The following is a 21,113-nucleotide window of genomic DNA, read 5'->3' as shown; positions in this document are numbered from 1 at the left end:
GCACCTCACCAGGCCTTTTGCCACACATCAAGAACGCCAGCATTGACCCAATCACCGTCTCTGACCATGCTCCAATTCACTTAGACGTCTCTTTACCACAGCCAGTCCCCTGCGAGTGGAGATGGCGCCTCAATGACTCTTTACTAGACTCCCTGGAGGAAAAATCCAAGATAGAAACTCTGTTGGAGGAATACTTTAAAATCAACTCAGAGGGGAGCGTGGAGAAGCCTGTAGTCTGGGAGGCCCACAAGGCCTACGTGAGGGGGTTACTGATAGCGCTGGGCTCCAAAGTTAAAAAGCAGAGGCAGAAACAGATTGACAACCTGCTAGCCCTAATAGCTACAACGGAACAGGTGGCAAAACAATCGCAAACAAAAAACAATCTAGATACACTAACCGCCCAAAGACACCAACTTCGATGTCTCCTCACTGACAAATACAATAAAAAACACATGTACCGCAAACAGGCATATTACGCCCACGGAAATAGAGGCAGCAAACTTATGACAGCCCTACTAAAGAAATCCAGAACTAGGAATGCAATCCATTCCATAAAAACGCAAGCAGGGACCCTTGTCTCCTCGACACATGAAATCGCCCAAGAATTTCAGACCTTCTACGCGAAGCTTTACAACCTGGAGGAAAACGAGACCCCCTTAAAGGGTCAGAACTTGATAGAAAATATAGATGCGTTCCTCAGGTCTCTTAACCCTCCCTGTACTAGAAGCAGCAGAAGCTTCATCACTAACAGACCCGATCACCGAAAAAGAAATAGAAGACATTCTTAAATCTTTCCCCCTCGGCAAAAGTCCAGGGCCGGACGGCCTCTATTTAACCTATTATAAGGCTTTTCCGAAACAATTAATCCCCAGACTGGCCGAAACGTTCAACGCCCTACTGAACAGATCTGAACTTCCTAAGCAAGCACAGGAAGCGCATATCACTCTTATATTGAAGGACAGCAAAGATCCTGAGCAGTGTAGTAGCTACAGACCCATCTCGCTTATAAATCAAGACGTAAAAATATGGGCTAAACTCCTGGCTGAGAGAATGGGAGAATTCATTCTAACATTGATAACACCCGAACAAGTAGGCTTCGTACGGGGTAGAGAGGGAAGAGAAAACTGTCTAAGACTCCTCCACACGGCAAAATATGCACAATCACGTAAAATTCCAGCAGCCTTCGTTAGTACTGACACTGAGAAGGCGTTTGATAGGGTGAACTGGGTCTTTATGGAGAGAGTGCTGCTTAGGTTTAAGTTCCCCAAGGCCCTGGTCGCAGCTATCTTTTCCCTCTACTCAAAACCGCATGCCAGACTTAAAGTGAACGAATCCCTATCGCCACCCTTTAATATACATAACGGGACTAGACAGGGCTGCCCTCTGTCCGCCACGCTCTTTATCCTTACTTTAGAACCGCTCCTCCAATAGATAAGACAGGACCCAGTAATCAGGGGACTGAAGGTCCACTCACATACCTTGTCAACGGCGGCATTTGCGGATGACATAATGATCGTGATCACCAAACCAGAAAGGAGCCTACCCAGACTCACTTCAATACTAAAAGATTTCGGAGTTCTCTCAAACTTCAAAGTAAACTTTAATAAATCCATAATTTTGAATATCTCAATCCCGAAGGCACAAAGCGATTCTCTGAGACCCAGTTCACCCTTCAAGTGGTCAGACGGTGGTTGACTATCTGGGGGTGAAGCTCCCCAAAAAGATAGAAGATCTATACATACATAACTTCCAACCGCTAATTCCCCATATAAAATCCCTTCTGAGGCTCTATGACCTTCCGCTTTTATCATGGTTCGGGAGGAAAAACATCTTAAAGTCTTACGTGCTACCTAATTATCTACTAACTACGCATGATCCCGATTTATCCTCCCCTATCTTTCTTTAAATCGCTGAAATCGCTTTTCACAAACTTTGTCTGGAGATGTAAAAGACCCAGATTAGCGTTCAGCTTAATGACAAGACGGAGAACAGAGGGGGGAATGGATTTGCCAAACATCCAGGACTACTATCAGGCTTCCCAACTTAGCTACGGGGTGGACCTGACACACCCGTCGAGAGACCCAATACTTCAAAACCTGGCGAAGGCCTCCCAGAGCGACACACTATCAGAAGACCTGTGGTTCCCAATAAAACGTCAATTTAGAGCAAAAGGGTTTAACCCCTTACTTAGAGGCCCATGTGAAACATGGGATAAACTCAAACAATCGCTTGCGCCAGACCCCTCCCCTTTGACACCCATCAGAGGGATAGCTAGATTAGTGGGGATCCATCAAGACCCAGGTTCCAGGAGTATTTGGAAACAATTTGAAAATAGCAAGCTGGAAGACATCCAGAACCTAGCACACAAGTCACCAGAGGAGATCATATCTACTCTAGCTCCCAATAACTCCCTCTCTTTCTTGCAAATAGCACATGTCAAAAAAGTACTTGGCGACTACCAGACTAGGTTCATATCAACCAGACCTAAGAAGCAATTCGAAAACGCTCTAAAAACAAATACACCGGGCTCAAAGAAAATCTCCATCATAAGAAAGAGCTTCATAGCGCCCCCTTTGCATGCTAAACCCACCTTCTTAATTACTTGGGAAAAAGAACTAGGGATCTCACTCTCCACTGCTGACACCAAATTAATCTTGAGCCTGGCCTACGGCTTATCCCCCTGCGTCCTTATGCAGGAATGCCATTATAAATTATTAGTCAGGTGGTATAAAACTCCCAAATGGCTCTTCAGTTACAAACTAGCCCCACACAATAAATGCTGGAGGTGTGGAGGGGAAGTGGGCTCTTTCCTCCACATATGGTGGGAATGCACAGGCATCTCGGGATACTGGATCGAAATAGAGAGAGACCTGAGAGCATTGTCCCCTAATCTCATCCTAACACCTGACATGGTCTTCCTGTGGAGGCCATTGGCCCATTTTCACCCACGCAAAAACAAACTAATAGCACATCTGATCGATGCGGCCAAAGCATTAATTCCACTGTACTGGCTCCAGCAAACTTCGCCCCCAGTAAACCAATGGAGGGAAAAAACAGACTTAATATGCAACCTTGAGGAAATCACGAGCTGGTCAAAGGGAAACCAGGAAGACTTTATCATTACATGGCACCCCTGGAGAGACCTGAGAAGGAAAGCTTCCGAGAATCAACATCGGGCCTCGGATCTGGACGGAGCAGGTGCTACGACCTGCCCGCGCCGGCACCCACCTGATGTGGAAGAGTCAGGCGATAATACGCAGTCTCGGAGCACGGGGGCTGACCTCGGGCGTTGAGCGATGGCGCACTCAGGATTTGGAGCATGTGGCTTCGACAGGTGGAAGGTAAGAGAGGGAAGACCCCGGAGAGAGATGGCATGAGACTCCACCATCGCTTCATAACCAGGAACCCATAACCCTTCCCTTAATTCCCCCCCCCCCCTTTCCCACCCAACCGACCCACTCTCTCCCCTCCCCACACCCTACCATTACCTGCCCCCCTCTACTGGCCTCTAATGGCTTCTATAACTACACGCTACATATCATCCTGGGACTATTACCCCATGTATCCTACTCATGTAATGAGATATGTCACTGTATTTTCTATTGACTCCCTCCCCTAGATCCGAACCCAATGTTAGGGGTGGTCTAGGGAGGGAGACTTATCACCTAACAAAAATATTTGTGGTACATATGCGGTACCAATAATTTTTTCTGTATCTGTAATTCACGAGTATTGTGGTTATTGCATATGCTATCCGGAAAAAATTCAATAAAAAACTTTGAGTTAAAAAAAAAAATAAAATGGTTATATACCTAGACTGAAATACTTGCAACAATGACACGGCAGAAAAAATATTACACTGTAACTAACTTTATGTGCTCATTCAACTCTGTATGCATTTACTTACTATCTGAATAAAAATGAGATTGTTTAAAAAAAAAAAAAGTGGTTATATACATATAATTGGAAGAATGTCTAAAGTGGGGTACCACAAGGCTCTGGCCTGGACCCAGTGTTGTGCAACTTCTTTAGAAATTATCTGGAGGAGGGAATTGAAGGGAAACTGATCAATGTTGCTGTTGACATAAAGCTAGGAGAAATAGCTAACACTAGAGAAGAAGTAGAGGATTCAAAAAGATCTAAACAAGCTTGTTTTGTGGGCAGCAATTAACAGAATGGTATTTAAGAAGAAGAAATGCAAAGTCCTACATCTGGGCAAGAAAAATGAAAAACGTACATACAGAATGGGAGAAATTGGGCTAAGCAACAGCACATGTCAAAAAGACTTCTGTATATTAATAGATTACAGACTAAACATGAGTCAACAATGTGATGCAGCAGCAAAAAATGCAAACACAGTTCTGGAATGTATTAAGTGAAGCATAGTGTCTTCATAGTTATTACACAAGGTCATTCTCCCCCTCTACTCTTCCTTCATCCGACTTCATCTAGAATACTATGTCCAGTTCTGAGCACCCCAATTTATAAAAGAAAGACAATCTGAAGCAAGTTCAGAGAAGAGTTACCAAGATGGTGAGCAGTCTGCATATCATGTCCAATGAGGAACGGTTAAAGGATCTGGGAATGTTTAGCTTGCAAAAAAGAAGACTTAATAGCTCTCTACAAATATCTGAAGGACTGACACAGTGTAGAGAGATCAGCCCTATACTCTTTTGCACAAGAAAAGACTAGAAGTAATGGGATGAAACCGAAAGGGAGGAGACATAGATTACCATGTTTTCCCAAAAATAGGACCCTGTCTTATAGATTTTTTTTGCCCCAAAAGAGACACAGGGTCTTATTTTTGGGGGGTGTCTTATACTCACCTGCCAGGTGCTGTTCGGGTCCCTCCCGCAGGGTTGCGGAGCTCCGGCAGGCCTCGGTGTAGTCCTCAATGCTGTCTAAGCATCTTTGGCTGGTGACGGGGCTTGAATACCCCGCATCCAGCAAGTGATTGCTCTGATTAAATCCGGTTCAGGTGGCATGATGATGACAGACAGAGGCATTGATACTAGAACAGTTATATACATAAATACAGTAACAGAACCAAATTCAGTACAAAAATACACCCCCCGGAATCTAGATTAGTACAACATTAATACAGTCCCAGAACAAAGATCAATGTAGGGATAAAGTAAAGTCATGTCAGCTGCAGCTATTTAAGTTTTTATGATCTTAACAACGGTAAAGTATGATGGGAGTTGTCAGATTACAAACAAGAATGCTTTTACCTATCATCACTACTAACCATACAATGTCTACAAGACTGATCAGAAGCAGCCAGTTTCAGAATGTAAAAAGGACTTTGAATCACACATGGTATAATATATAATTAGTATTATTATTTTCTTCTCCATCCAGTCCAGACTGCCATGACAACTTCTTCAGTGGTTGCTACACAAATGTCTTTGGCTCTTTGCTTTTTCATATCCAAAATCCTTATATGTAGATGAACGTTTAATAGTGCAACACATGGTTTCCCCTAAACACTGTATAACAGTGCAACTCACAGCACACTTTGAGTAATGAATAATAAGCTGTAATGTCCTGCTATAGTAAATAAGATTATTATTTAAATGCTATACTTCCCCCTGTAGTAATATATAGCTAAAATATCCTCCCAGTAGCAAGAACCATATTGTCCCTCTGTAGTAATAAATGGCTATAACATCCCCCTGAAAACTATATAGCCATAATGTCCCCTTGGTGTAATATATAGCCATACTGTCCCCCTGCTGTAATAAACAGCCATAATATCCCCCTGTAATGATATATAGCTACACTACATCAGTGTAGTAATACATGGCCATAATGTCCACTGTAGTAATATATATTGTAGACGTGCAGTACACAGGAGAGCCTGTAGAGTTACAAATATAGGCCTGTGTGAACCCCCTTGCCACAATAGCCATACTGTCCCCCTGTAGTAATAAGTGGCCATTATGTCTACTGTAAAACTATATAGCCATAATGCCCCCATGTAGTACCATAATATCCACACAGTCTCCCTGTAGTAACAAATGGCCATAAGGTCCCCTTGTAATACTACATAGCCTTACTGTCCCCTTTTAGTAATTATTAGCCATATTGTCCCCTATATTAATGTTATATAATATATTAATGCACATTGGAGGAATGTGTTGAGTGAGATACCAAAAGGCTCTGTCCTAGGCCCAGTGTTGTTCAACATTTTTATAAATGATCTGGAAGAAGGGATTAAGGGGAAACTGATCAAATTTGCAGACGACAATATGATGAGAGGGATATCTAACACTACAGATGAGAGAAAGTATTTAAAAGGTCCTACATCCTGGCAAGAAAAATGAAAAAAAGCACATACAGAATGGAAGGAATTGGGCTAAGCTGCAGCACATGTGAAAAAGATTTGGGTATACTGGTAGACCAAAGACCGAACATGAGTCAACAATGTGATGCAGCAGCCAAAAAGGCAAACACAATTCTGGGATGTATTAAGAGAAGCATAGAGTCTAAATCACGTGAGGTAATTATCCTCCTCTATTCTTCCTTAGTCAGACCTTATCTGGAATACTGTGTCCAGTTCTGGGCATCCCAATTTAAAAAAGACATTAACAAAGTGGAGCAAGTTCAGAGAAGAGCCACAAGGATGGTGGGCGATCTGCAAACAATGTCCTATGAGGATTGATTAAAGGATCTGGGAATGTTTAGCTTGCAATAAAGAAGGCTGAGAGGAGACTTAATAGCTGTCTACAAATATCTGAAGGGCTGTCATAGTGTAGAGGGATCAGCCCTATTCTCATTTGTACAAGGAAAGACTAGAAGCAATGGGATGAAACTGAAAGGGAGGAGACACATTAGATATTAGACAGTGAGGGAGGTGGTAAAATCTCCTTCAGTAGTCTTCAGAGTCTGGATCGACATCTGTCTGGGATTATTTAGCGAATTCTACATTGAGTAGGGGGTTGGACCTGATGACCCTGGGAGGTCCCTTCCAACCCTACCATTCTATATTAATATACTATCCCTCTGTAGTAATAAATAATCATAATGTCTACCTATATTAATAAATTGAAAATATGATTTAAAATGCGCCTCTCTTGCAATTTAAAAATGCTTTTTAGCTAAATTGGAAGTGGACTTACCCGGTACTAGAAGGATTAATCCGGTGGTGAAGGAGTTAACCCCTCTGCACCTGTTGTCCACGCTTGCCTTCAGCAGGTTTCTTGCTTCTCCATGTCTCCTTCCTTTTGGAGCGGCGTCTGGGGATTTCCTTACACCGTGTTTGCAAGCACGGTCGGGCTGAACAATAACAAGCAAAAGTAAAAACTATCCCGCGCCGTAGCAAAAAACCAATCTTTTTTTATTTTTATAACAATGCGTTTCGACACGACGTGTCTTTTTCAAGTTTATATGAAACAGGCAGTTTCATGAAGCCACCCCACGGGGATGGCTTAATAGGCAGTCTGCTAAGGCAGCCCTGGGGCTTTTCTAAAGGCCCCCGGCTGCCATGACACCTGCACGGCTCCCCCGATCTCACCGTGGGGGCCGTGCAAGACCCCCGAACATTGTTCGTGGGATTTAAATGCCGCTGTCAGGATTGACAGCGGCATTTAAAGGGTTAATAGCCGAGATTGGCTGGACGGCCGATCGCGGCTATTGCCCGTGGGTGTCAACTTTAGTAAACAGCTGACACTTGCCCCGCGACCTCTCTGCATACATACTCCGACGCTCCAGGATGTAAATGTACATCCTGGAGCGGAAAGGGGTTAATATAGAACTATAATGTCTTCTCATAGTAATAAATTGCTATAATGACACTCTGTAATATATAGCCATAATATCTTCCCTTAGTGACGAGGCCTTTTTGCTCCTTAATGACGAAGCCAAATTTTGGAAATCTAAAGTGTCACAAATAGACCGATAGAATATGCATATATTTGTTAAAAGTGCCAAATTTGAGGGAAAAAAATGGTCATTTCTTTCACATTTTCAATTGCAATGTCTCAAATATGTGCAAACAAACTGTACAATTTTTTGATAAGATATATCCATCTGCTTACTTTATTCTGGACACACATTTAAAAAAATTTAGTTTTTTTAAAACTATTTTGGAGATGTACAAATTTAACATTAATTATGAGCATTTGGAGTAACATCAAGCCTGCACCAAGCCAAGATCGCAAAGACCCCATTTTAAAAACTATACCCCTTAATATATTTACTGAGTTGTGTCATGAGTATTTTGAGCTGGCAGTTTTTTTTCCCAGGAGTTAATGCTATTTAGAGGAGAAAAAATAAAATTTCAGATTTTTGCAAATATGTCATTTTAAAGACATATTTTTTTTCTATAGTGCACATGAAAGGGCATTTGCTGTAGTGCTGATTTAAAACTACGAACATAGCTGTTATTCTCGTGCAGCACTCGCTGCAGCGATAGGACAATATTTTCCCTGGTGGCTGGGATGCTCTTGCAGCGTCGGTCGGCTTGCTGCTGTTCGTCTCCATAAAGTAGATGTGCAGGAACTTGTGTTCCTCATTTGATTCAGGTAGTAGTGAACCAACACAATGATAAATTTGCCCTTGGACTTTAAATGTCGACCAAAATCCTGTCACTCAATTTCTTTGCCACGCCAAATGAGGTCATTTGAAAACATGAGTTGTTTCTTCTCTTATTTTCTAGGAAATGTTTACATCTGGGAGACGACCCTGACGTAAGAGTCTCTAGTGGTTCAGAAGGAGTTCTAAGCATTAATAGTGAAACCTTTCAGCCACAGCAACATAGTCCAGGGGTCTCCTGGGCCACTTTAGAGCATTGCAATATGAACATGGTTTGTTCATTCAGCCAATAGAAAGCTGAGGATGACACTCATAGTTATGGTTTGCATTGTATCTAAAAGCTTTCCCCTCCAAGAATTTCCAATCTGTTTTTCTCAAAATTGAGTGTCTCTCTTGGTCTGAAGAGTATCGGGCATGCTTTGCTTGATCGGTTTCTACAATTCGAGCAGGCACTTGTGGCTTGCGTTAATTCTCGAGTCGGCTGTTTGTTTGCTCCGGTGTCTCAGCTAGTTGAGCGGCGGCTTGTCGAGTGTGTTGATTCTTGAGTCGGGCTAATTAGTTTGCTCCAGCGCTGCAGTTACTCGAGCAGCTACTATTTTAAATGCGTCTGTTGTCCTTCTGCCTAAACAGGTCCTTCACTTGCTTGGCATCTTATATCTAAAACACAAAATCTGTTTGTGTCGTATACAAATCCCCAGTTCTCGTCCGATTTGAGTAAAATTTGGCATTTTTTGTTGCCAGTAGAAACCAATCATTGCTCAGCTTTCATTTGTTATTCCGTTGAGGTACAATGACAGCTGCGCCGTCATTGGTTGCTATATATTATATTGCTGAAGTAACATAAAAACTGTGCTGTGATTGGTTGCTATGGGCAACAGTATTTAATCCTCTTAGTGCTGAGGAAAAACGAAAGCTGCTCTGTGATTGGTTGCTATGGGCACCAAAAACTGGTTTTTACGGTTTGCTGTTTTACCGTTATAAATTAGGGCCGGTGTTCATAAATTAGCTCCATGTACTCCTGTCTGGGGACATATCATTTTTGCAAACTGTTATCCACACGGAGACCCAAGGCGGAATTATGAAAGACTAAATGGGCCGATGATTGGTGGCTTCAGCAGGGTTAGACTGCGGCTAAAAAGCAGTCCTGAAACACAACTTTTTAACACTCAGTATGACTCTTCTAATGGGAATTACTTGTTGGAAATTACCAGGAATACTAAATAGAGTATGTAGAATCCATTGGTGAAAGTAAATTTGGCGGTTGCTGCCTTAAAATTCAAGCAAAGGCAAAAAAAATGCAAATAAGGTTAACAAGACAACAACATTTCAGAATTTTTTTTAGCCTATGACCTTCTCTGGGTTGGGATTATACTGTGTGCAAACTTGATGTCAATCGATCGTATAGTTTGTGCGTGATGCTCAAACAAACAGACATTGACAACTATATAGAAGATATACCCTGCATTACCAAAAAACTGCCGTTGCATGTATTTTATGCTATAAGAAAAAAGTATGGCACGGTGTTAGCCAGTAGAGCAAAATATGATTGTACTCAGTAAGAGAAAGGAAAGTAATCTTGTTGATAGGAGACCTTTTAATGGCTAACAAAAATACATCATGTTACAGCGATCTTTTGAACCTTCTTAGGGTTCTTCCTCAGATGATAGGATAGATCTGAAGAAATATATACATAAGCCTGATGAAGAACCCTAAGTATGTTTGAAAGCTTGCTATAACATCATGTCTTCTTGTTAGCCATTAAAAGGTCTCATATCTACAAGATTACTTTTTGCTCTCACTGAGCACAATCACATTTTAGGGTCACATTCACATCTGAGTTAGAATTTTCATTTACAGATTCTGTCCAAAATACTAGAAAAAACAGCGCAGAACTGTTTTTTCCAGTGAAATGCCAGACACAATAACTGAAACATTGATGGACCCTACTATTCTCAGTAGGGTCAACAAATATAGTTTATGTCCAACAGTTGACAGATATGGAAGAAAAATGCTCATGTGAACAGAGTCGAAGTTATATTTAGTATAAGGATAAGCCTTGTTGCAACAAGAATGTTTCAGCACATGCAAAGTTTGCTACATTGTGTAATACCTTATGTATAAACTCTGAATTATTGTTTCATGTTATAATACAATCTACGAGGATCATGTAAAAAAATTGACAACACCCCACTACATTTGCAGTATAATAAAAACAGAGAAAATGTGAACTACAGATAATCCGTTCCAGGAAGCTGTTTGTAAGGGCATTTTGTTCGTATGTCTAAACAAATGTTTGTATGGAGGGGGATCTTGCTCCATACAACATTGGATACAGGCTGTTTCTTACAGCCGAAACCCGGCGGCAGCAGCTCAGACAGGCTGCACCGCTCATCGGTGCTGTTAATGCTTTAAATGCTGCTGTCAGAATTTACTGCGGCATTTAACCCTTTCCAATCTAATGTCGGGCCTGCCCCGACATCATAATTTCCCTCCACAGCTCCGATGTCGGGGCAGGCACGACAATGCAGTGCAGGAGTGCATCTGCACCCGATCGTCAGACACATCGGGTGCAGATGCACTCCTGCAATGATCATCAACAAGGACCCTCGAGGAGAAAGCAGAAAGGGTTTTTAACCCTTTCTGCCTTCTCCTTTGCACATTACATAGCGCTCAATTAGCGTTACGTAATGCAGGAGATTCTGCCCGGCGATCATGTGACCGCCGGTGTTACCTCACCCCCAGCGGTCACATGAACGCTGAGCCGGGAGCCTGCACCGTGGGGGAACCTGCTTACCTGTCCGGCGTCTTCCGCATTCTCCCTTCTACCTCCTGACCCGGCGATCATGTGACTGCTGGGTGCCACCTTACCCCACAGCTCACATGATCGCCGAGGCAGAAGGGAGAATGCGGAAGATGCTGGACAGGTAAGCAGGTCCCTCCACGGTGCGGTGAGTACCTGCACCCTCCTGAACTCTGTCAGTTCAGGAGGGTGCAGGGAAAATTTATTTTTTCTCATCCATTCTCCCCAGCTCCGATTTATTTGGAGCTGGGGAGAATGGATGAGAAAAAATAAATGGATTGGAAAGGGTTAAAGCTTTAACAGTTTCAATGAGCGGTGCGGCTTGTTGGAGCCGCTGCAGCCAGGTGTCAGCTGTAAGAATCAGCCAGCAAGTGCCTATCAAGCTATGCCTATGACATGGCTTGATAGAAGCCTGTCTGATCACTGCACAGTATGATGTAATGCTATAGCATTACATCATACTGCAGGACAGGCTGTTGCGTATCTAGCGAAGTTCGTAGAGGAGCATCTGTGTTATACAAAAATAGAGGTCATGGATGTTATAGTACCTTTCACACTTGTTCCGCTAACTGGAAGGTGTCAGCACCTGTCAAAGAACGTCATCTCATCAACTACAGCCCTATAACGTAACAGTCTCTCCCTGTGGCCAGATTTTTATTGTGAGAATTCAGGTTGCTCATGGTAGAAATGCAAAAAAGAGTCACCTAGGCCTTCGAGAAGCATGTGGTGAACAGGCACTGCCGTATCAGAGTGTGGCGAGATGGGTAGCAGCGTTTAAGGAAGAAAATGAAAGTGTTGAAACGAGGCTTGAGCACGGCCATGGATGAATTTTCCATTGATCAACTCCTCCTGCTGCTGAAAGTAGACCAACGATAACCATGGGAAGATTTGGCTGCGGAGACAAACATTTCACCCAAATCTGTGCATACGATTCTGACAGCACACCTGAAAATGTAAAAAGTCACTAGCAGATGAGTTCCACACAAACTTTTGGGGATTCAAGCTTGGCTCTGAATAGAAGCAACTGCATTCCATCTGGCTTAATATGAAAGAAAAGAAGAATATTTTCTGAGATGCATTATCAAAATTGATGAGACATGGAGCTATGAGCCTCAGTTGAAAAAGAATGAGCAATGATAATTTTCACAAACGAATATGTAAAGAACACCCATGTCCTCCATTTTTGTATCACATACCACTTTTTTCTGAAAATGTAGCATGGTGTTACATATAATTTTTACATGACCCTCATAGGATATAAAGCCTACAAATGTAGCAAAGATTGACAACTTAAATATCAAGTCATGTCCTGATATCAGCAGGGCCAGCTGCAAAACTTTCTTGTTTGTACTCACACCCATTCCTCTATACCAAGTCTTGTTAGATTCAGCTTGGAGTGTGACAAGTGGGCGGTCCCCACCACTCACTGCCAATGGTTGATGTCAGATTGGGGTGCATCACAAGAGGTCTAGGGGCACATGACAAGAACATTGTTTTCCCTCTTTAAAAGTCAATGAAATATTTACAAGACATGGAATATTGTATAGAGTTTTGGGCACAGGTACTCAAGAAGGAAATATCAGAGCTTGAATGGATACAAAGGCAGGCAACTAAAGTAATAAACAGAATGGGCGGACTACAGTACCCAGAGTTCTAAAGGGGCCTGGATGCCTTTCTTGAGTGCAACAATATTACATGTTATATCACATCCCCTAAAATCCGGAAAATTGGCTTCAAACTCATTGGGATTTGTTTAGCCTTCTTCTGTATGAACAATAGGCTGAACTGGATAGGCATGTATCATTTTTCAGCCTTACACACTATGTTACTATGTTTTTTTGATTAACAGTGAGTGTTGGGGACTGCCAATTTGACACATTCCAAGTGAGCGGTGAGTGCCTTTGGGTATGAGTATGAGCAAAAGAAAAGCTGCAATAAAGTCAGCAGGGCCACGGTTGCAAAGCTATTCAGCTGACACCACCGACAGGAGGATATGACAGGTCCATTTTAATTGCAATATAGTACTGTACAATGCTGTAAACCCAAGTTATCACAATGTGTCAGTCAGGTTACTATTGCTACATCTGTACAAGACTCTTGTAAGATGCCGTTAGATATTCCATAACTTTAATTATGATTCATTTTAGTAGCTAAGAAAAAAAATCAAGTGCAATATCTTCAGTGGTTTAAACAGTAAACTATCACTATGCTTATCATTTATCAACAGGATTAATAAAACCACCCAGTCCTTTCTAGTGACAATGTCCTATATTCACATAGGAAGTGTGAGGCAAGTCATAGAATAACCTTTGTAACAATAAATAGCGAGTTTAAGTATATATGAACAGTAAATTTACCAAGGCGCATGTGCAACCGTAAATCTTCTCTGCATTCGATTATTCCGACTCATGAGAAGTCTGCGCAGAAGAAGCGGTGAATTCCGTGGCGAGTTATGTGGAGAGCTGAGAGGTGAACTCCTGGGGGATCCACGAGGAGATATATGCGTGGCATTTCTCTGTGGGGAAGCACTTCTTGGTTGAAGCTGCATTTTGCTTTCTTATATTGGTGAAATAGAAGATGTCCAGTAGGTAAATGATGGGATATTTTAAGTGGAATTCCACAAGGTTTACAATAAAATAATTTTGGTCTGGCAGCCTTTTCTATAGTCTTTGAATGCGTACATCAGTGGTTCTATCCTAAGCCGGGCTTCAGTTTAAGACTAAACAAGCATTATTTAGAGGTCGTGTGCTGATCTCCTGAAGAGTAATGTTCTTTCTGTCGAGCCCCACTAGCAATAGTGATCAGTCTTACCTTTCTTCTCTTCTACTAATCTCACAATTTACAGTTCCTGCATGCAGACGCCAACAGTTAGCTTTACTGATCACAAGACGCAGAGGAAGCCTTCTAGCGGCAGCACTGCCCATGAATTCAGAAGTCAAAATTGGAACTTTTCTTAAACTTTTCAGCAGGAGCAGTCTTCCTCAGGACACACATCTACAGTAGAGTGCCCGCTCTTCAGTGAGAAAGTCAAAGTACATGTTGTCCTGAGTTAGTGCACTTTTTCCTCTCCAGCACACAGACAGCTATAAGTATAGAGAATGGATCCTGATGCAATTTGTTTATCCACTCTGTCTCCAGCAGTCGCAGCCAACCCTACGTCAGTCACCCAGCTGTCTTCCTTCCTCATAAATCCTGGCTGAGACTCGCAGGGTTTAGGAAAGCCCACAAAGCTTGTTAAGCTTTATTGGAAGTGAACACGATATAGAAGTTTATATTGGTATAATATTATACAGTGTCACAGGATGTATTCAATAATTTATGTGAAATCCATCATGTACTTCCATCAACCTATGTAGGTACTTCAATGCAAAGTACATATTGTCTTTAGATTATTCTCTCTCGCAGTAAGGTTACACGAGTAACTCAAATGACCAGGTGTTGTTTAGCAATGCAAAAACAAGGGCTCTTCAGTATTTCATCATAATTTAGCAACACTTTAATAGCCATATTCAGGATGACTTAATGCCAAATATTTATAGAATAATTAAGGAACTAATAAATCTTAATTACAGCTGGGGAATCTCTCTGCTTACTGTAAGGGTATTAATGTATCTTGAAGCCCCCAGGAAGCTAGGGGTTTGACAGGGCTTGGATGCAGGAACACCCCGTCACACGCCTAGCTCCCCATTGGCTGTCTTGTCTAAGGTCGTAGCAGCAGCGTGTATAGTGCTTTTTGCCTGCCATGGACCGTTAGGGATAATTCTGTTGTTAGGTTTATATGATTACTAGTAAATGCTTCCCTGTTACACCTGTAACATGGAAGCATTGACAGTTAGTAATGTAAGCCTAACAGGACAATTATCCCCAACCCTAACCGTCTATGCCAGGCAAAAAGCACTACACAGCCATGTGTTTGGCACTAGCAGGCGGCCTCTTCCATCTCCCCTGGCCTCGCGGTTAGTCCAGACAGAAGCCACAGGGGCAGCGGGCAGGAGCAGCTGCAGCGGGAAAGGTCCACACTGCACTGTTGTGCCGCCGCTGGATGACCATACACGGCATGTTTTGCCGCCGCTGCTGCCACTGGGGAGAGAAGCATAGCGGCGATGAGCAGGACCGCGCAAGGGTTCAGAAGCGACACGGACACTGGTGATCAGTGGCGTTTGACAGCAGCATCAGTGGGGAAGGTAAGAGAAGGGAGATGTCCCGGGAACAGAGAACTGCAGCACAGGGAGCCTGGGAGAGTTACTGCAGCAGCGGGGAGGACAGCAGCAGGCGCCTGGGTATAGTCATACTAAGCTTCAAGGACCTGCAGGGTACCCATCTCGCCAGCCGATCAGGTTCAGGGGGCGTCACTGGCCTGGCACTGCTCTCTCCAGCTCTACTACATGGTGGCGTCAAGATACACTAATACCTACTGTAAGAACTGTATAATAGAAGAGAAATAACAGTGGATTTATTTAAATATAATTTATTCTTTATAATCTAAATTACTAAAATGTAAATGATAATCACTTAATCAGTTAATGGATATGATGCCATTAAAGGCTCATAGCCACGAACATATCGGTAAAATGCTGCAGGTCTCCCCACAGCATTTCCCCATTTCTTAAACATCTACTCTGCCGGCAGAGACCGTGTATGGCTGTGAGTGTACTGCGCATGCCCATGTATGACACGCACATGGTTATGCACTGTCCGACTTTTGGGTTTTTTTGCATATGAAAACACTGTGCATACACAATTAATGTATTGTGCATGGACAGCGTATCATACGCTGCCCATACCAATATATAGGGCTCATGCTGCGTGGCACACAGAGGAATAGAGCATGCTGCGATCTATTTCTTGTGCATATCTACATGCAGTGTCTGCACGCCGATGTGCATGAATCAATAAAAGTCTATTGATTTTCATTGACTCCATTCACCGCGTATCACATCGCCATGCAATGCATGCGTAATACATGGTGAAATCGCAGTCATGAACATTAGTTCTAACTGTGCACAAAAGGACATTCTGTACACACAAACCCGAGGAAGTGACACCTATTAATGGGGGATATTGGCGAATTGAGTGGTTAAGCGATAAAATCCACAAATATGTCCTACGTTTGACCAGTTGGAGACCAATGAGTCATACACGAAATTAGTTTATCCATGGTCCACCTTTACACTATATAAACCCCCTCCTTCTGTAAGAAAGAGATGAGCCATATTACCAAATTAGGCATTATACCACTCCCAATAACATTTAAGCGACTAAGTGGAATATTGGGCATGATCGACCTTATGGTTGATTAAGCATAAATGACCTATATGTGTCAATGAAGAAAGTACTATTAGAAATATATTCTGTGTTTATTTTCTAAACCCGTCTATAAGGGAATAAATATACTTCCTAATGAACCTTGTAACTAGCGGGGAAACGCATCGAAGATATATAGAAGGTATATATGAAGTTTGACATGAAATACAGAAGATATATATGAAGTGAGACACGAAGTACAGAAACTGTCGTTTCGTGAGACAATAAGCTATATCAGTAGCGCCCATGGGAGAATAGTGGCAGTTATCTATGAAGGATAAAATTTACTTCTTCTTGAAAAAGAAAATCCACTATCCACGTTCATGAAGAATTGATATAAGTGATGGGAGGTTACCCTATCGCTTAATAACCAGTAAGCAGTATAATTTTCCCAAGTGGGATGTTGGAAAATAAAGCATCTTGCTTCAATAATATAAATCAGGGTGGCCAACAGATTAGAGTTTTTTCTCCTCATGTACAGAATGGGGGAATAACATCACCACATAGTCCTGGAGGGCTGCAAATGTTTGTTTTTGTTTGGTGTGCCCTATGGGTTGTATTTTAATGAATTACAATAAAATTTAGTTTTAATTATTTAATCTATACTGTGAAGGGCCTTACTACTTGAATAGTTTTTTGCCTCTGTGATTAATTATAAATAGAGATGAGCGAGCATACTCGGAAAAGCACTACTCGCTCGAGTAATGTGCTTTATCAGAGTATCGCTGTGCTCGGGTCTGACGATTCGGGTGCCGCTGCGGCTGACAGGTGAGTCGCAGCGGGGAGCAGGGGAGAGCGGGCGGGAGAGAGGGAGAGAAAGATCTTACCTCCGTTCCTCCCCGCTCTCCCCTGCAGCTCCCCGCTCCGTGCCGGCACCCGAATCTTCAGGGACGAGCACAGCGATACTCGGATAAAGCAAATTACTCGAGCGAGTAGTGCTTTTCCGAGTACGCTCACTCATCTCTAATTATAATTGATATGGCAGGTTTTTTGTCACAAAGTATCAACACCACACAATGGCTAACAGAAGCAGGGTCTGTCTTCTCTGAAGACGGAGGTAATTTTCAGTCGCAAAGCGCCTCTATAAGCATGGCTACAAAGAGTATGTTCGTAGTTGGTGGGAGGTACAGGGACTACAGAAGTATGCAGAAACTAAAATAGTACCAAGAGGCCTGAGGAGCCCGATACCACCCCCTGTAGGTTGTACTAAAAACAATGAATTTATAAAGAAATGGGAAGAGGAATCAATACAATTCTCGCTAAGACTAATTAATTTACTCTTAGAAGATGAAAAAGCAACATTGATAAAAAATCTGAAAACTCTGGAAGAATCTGTATAGAAAGTAAAACCATTCTCTTCAGCGCGAGAAGGCCCTACAGGATATTGTTAACAAATATACCAATCGTATAAAAGAGAGGAAACCTAATCTATTCTTAAGGGACCTGCAGGACTTTCGCGAGAATAAAATCCTCACAAATCCCAGAGTACCATCTGACACTAAATACAGTTCATCTGATTTAGATCCTTCGGATACAGAAGGATCTAGATATCCTAGATCCCGACCATTGCCACCACGAGCAAATAGGGGGGCAGAGACAGCATCGTGGAAGAGGACGAGCCAGGCAGAATACGGAAGGGTTCTTTGAACAACCTATTGCACACTATTTTTTGAGGGGACGTCACGATCTTCCACCTCCTCACTAACGGAACCAACTACTAACTTGAAGTCAGCACATCCCAATATGACTATTGATTCTAACTAGAGATGAGTGAGCACCAAAATGCTCGGGTGCTCGTTACTCGGGACGAAAATTTCGCGATGCTCGAGGGTTCGTTTCGAGTAACGAACCCCATTGAAGTCAATGGGCGACCCGAGCATTTTTGTATATCGCCGATGCTCGCTAAGGTTTCCATTTGTGAAAATCTGGGCAATTCAAGAAAGTGAAGGGAACGACACAGAAATGGATAGGGCAGGCGAGGGGCTACATGTTGGGCTGCATCTCAAGTTCCCAGGTCCCACTATTAAGCCACAATGGCGGCAAGAGTACCCCCCCCTCCCAACAACTTTTACTTCTGAAAAGCCCTCATTAGCAATGCATACCTTAGCTAAGCACCACACTACCTCCAACAAAGCACAATCACTGCCTGCATGACACTCCGCTGCCACTTCTCCTGGGTTACATGCTGCCCCCCCCCCTGCACTACCCAGTGTCCACAGCACACAACAAATTGTCCCTGCGCAGCCTTCAGCTGCCCTCATGCCACGCCACCCTCATGTCTATTTATAAGTGCGTCTGCCATGAAGAGGAACCGCAGGCACACACTGCAGAGGGTTGGCACGGCTAGGCAGCGACCCTCTTTAAAAGGGGCGGGGCGATAGCCCACAATGCTGTACAGAAGCAATGAGAAATATAATTCTGTGCCACCACCATCAGGAGCTGCACACGTGGGCATAGCAATGGGGAACCTGTGTGCCACACACTATTCATTCTGTCAAGGTGTCTGCATGCCCCAGTCAGACACCGCGGTTTTTTATAAATAGTCACAGGCAGGTACAACTGGGAATCCCCAACTCCGCAATGGGAATTCCGTGTGCACCCACAGCATGGGTGGCTCCCTGGAACCCACCGGCTGTACATAAATGTATCCCATTGCATTTCCCTGGACAGCAGAGCTAACGTCAGATTAAATGCAGGTGGGCTTCGGCCCACACTGCATGCCCCAACCTGACCGGGCTTTTTAATTCATAGACACAGGCAGGTACAACTCCCTATTGTGAAGTCCCTGTGGACCAACAGCATGGGTGGGTGCCAGGAAGCCACCGGCGGCACATAAATATATCCCATAGCATTGCCCATCACAGCTGAGGTAATGTCATGTTTAACCCCTTAGTGACCAAGCCTGTTTGCGCCTTAATGACCAGGCCAAATTTTGCAATTCTGACATGTGTCACTTTAACATGGAAAAACACCAGAAAGGTTTTGCATATCCAAGCGATTCTGACATTGTTTTTTTCGCCACATGTTGTGCTTCATTTAGGCGGAAAAAATAGACCGATAGAAATTGTGTTTATTTATTAAAAGCGCCAAAATTGGAAAAATTTTGAAAAAATCGTCATTTTTTCACATTTCCAACTGCAATATCTTAAATATGTGCAAACATAATATAGAAATTTTTGCTAAGATTTATATTTCCACCCGTTTACTTTATTTTGGGCGCACATTGGAAAAACTTTCGTTTTTTTTTAACTATTTAGGAGACGTACAAATTTAACATTACTTTTTAGCATTTTGAGGAACACTTTGTTTTCCTATACCAAGCCGAGATTGGAAAGGCTCATGAGTGTCAGAATAATAGATACCCCCCCAAATGACCCCATTTTAAAAACTACACCCCTTAATGTATTCACTGAGGGGTGTCATGAGTATTTTGACCCCACAGTTTTTTTTCAGGAATTAATTCAATTTAGAGGAGAAAAAGTAAAATTTCATATTTTTGCAAATCTGTCATTTTAAAGACATATTTTTTTCCTATAGTTTACATGAAAATCAGGATTTACACCCCAAAATGGATACCCCTATTTCTCCCGTGTTCAGAAATATACCCATTGTGGCCCTATTGTTATATCTGAGTCCACAACGGGGCCCAAAATGAAAGGAGTAGTCAGTGTCTTTCAAAACAGAAATTTTGCTTGAAGTCCTTTTAGGCCCCATAGCACACATGTAGAGTTCTTGAGCGCCCAAAACCATAGAAAACCCCCACAAATGACCCCATTTTGAAAACTAGACCCCTTAAGGAATTTATCGAGGGGTGTACTGCATATTTTGACCCCACAGTTTTTGAATGAATTCAAACCAAGCAAAAGGAAAAAATTGTGATTTTCGTTTTTTCGGCAATTCTGTAATTTTAAAAACAGCTTTTTTTGTACAGCACACATATGAAGGAAGACTTGCACCCAAAAATGGATACCCCTGTTTGTCCCGTGTTCAGAGACATACCCATTGTGGCCCTAATCTTATGTCTGGATACACAACGGAGCCCAAAATGAAAGGAGCGACCGGTGGCTTTCGGAACACAAATTTTGCTTGAAGTCCTTTTAGGCCCCATTGCCCACTTGTAGAGTTCTTGAGCGCCCAAAACCATAGAGAACCCCCATAAATGACCCCATTTTGAAAACTAGACTTCTTAACGAATTTATCTAGGGGTGTACTGCGTATTTTGACCCCACAGTTTTTGAATAAATTCAAGCAAAGCAAAAGGAAAAAATTTGGATTTTTGTTTTTTTGGCAATTCTGTCATTTTAAAAACAGCTTTTTTTGTACAGCACACATATGAAGGAAGACTTACACCCCAAAATGGATACCCCTGTTTGTGCTGTTTTCAGAAATATTCCCATTGTGGCCCTAATATTATGTCCGCATGCACAACGAGGCCCAAAATAAAAGGAGTAATCGGTGGCTTTCAGAACATAGA

The 21,113-nt window shown here is 42.6% G+C and overlaps 1 protein-coding gene across 1 annotated transcript in view; it reads right to left on the bottom strand.

Moving 5' to 3' along the window:
- The window catches only part of LOC136573061 (3',5'-cyclic-AMP phosphodiesterase 4C-like), a 240,365-nt gene extending 226,190 nt beyond the window's left edge, over positions 1–14,175 (bottom strand). The window contains exon 1 of the mRNA XM_066574204.1: positions 13,693–14,175. Within this exon, the coding sequence (XP_066430301.1) occupies positions 13,693–13,883 (191 nt within the window). The 5' untranslated portion in view covers positions 13,884–14,175. The remainder of the gene's footprint in view (positions 1–13,692) is intronic.
- Between the last annotated feature and the right edge of the window lie 6,938 nt (positions 14,176–21,113).

This window comes from Eleutherodactylus coqui, chromosome 7 (assembly GCF_035609145.1).
Source record: "Eleutherodactylus coqui strain aEleCoq1 chromosome 7, aEleCoq1.hap1, whole genome shotgun sequence".
Lineage (NCBI taxonomy): Eukaryota > Metazoa > Chordata > Amphibia > Anura > Eleutherodactylidae > Eleutherodactylus > Eleutherodactylus coqui.
The sequence above is the reverse complement of the archived record's forward strand: the minus strand, read 5'-3'. Positions and strand labels throughout refer to the sequence as shown.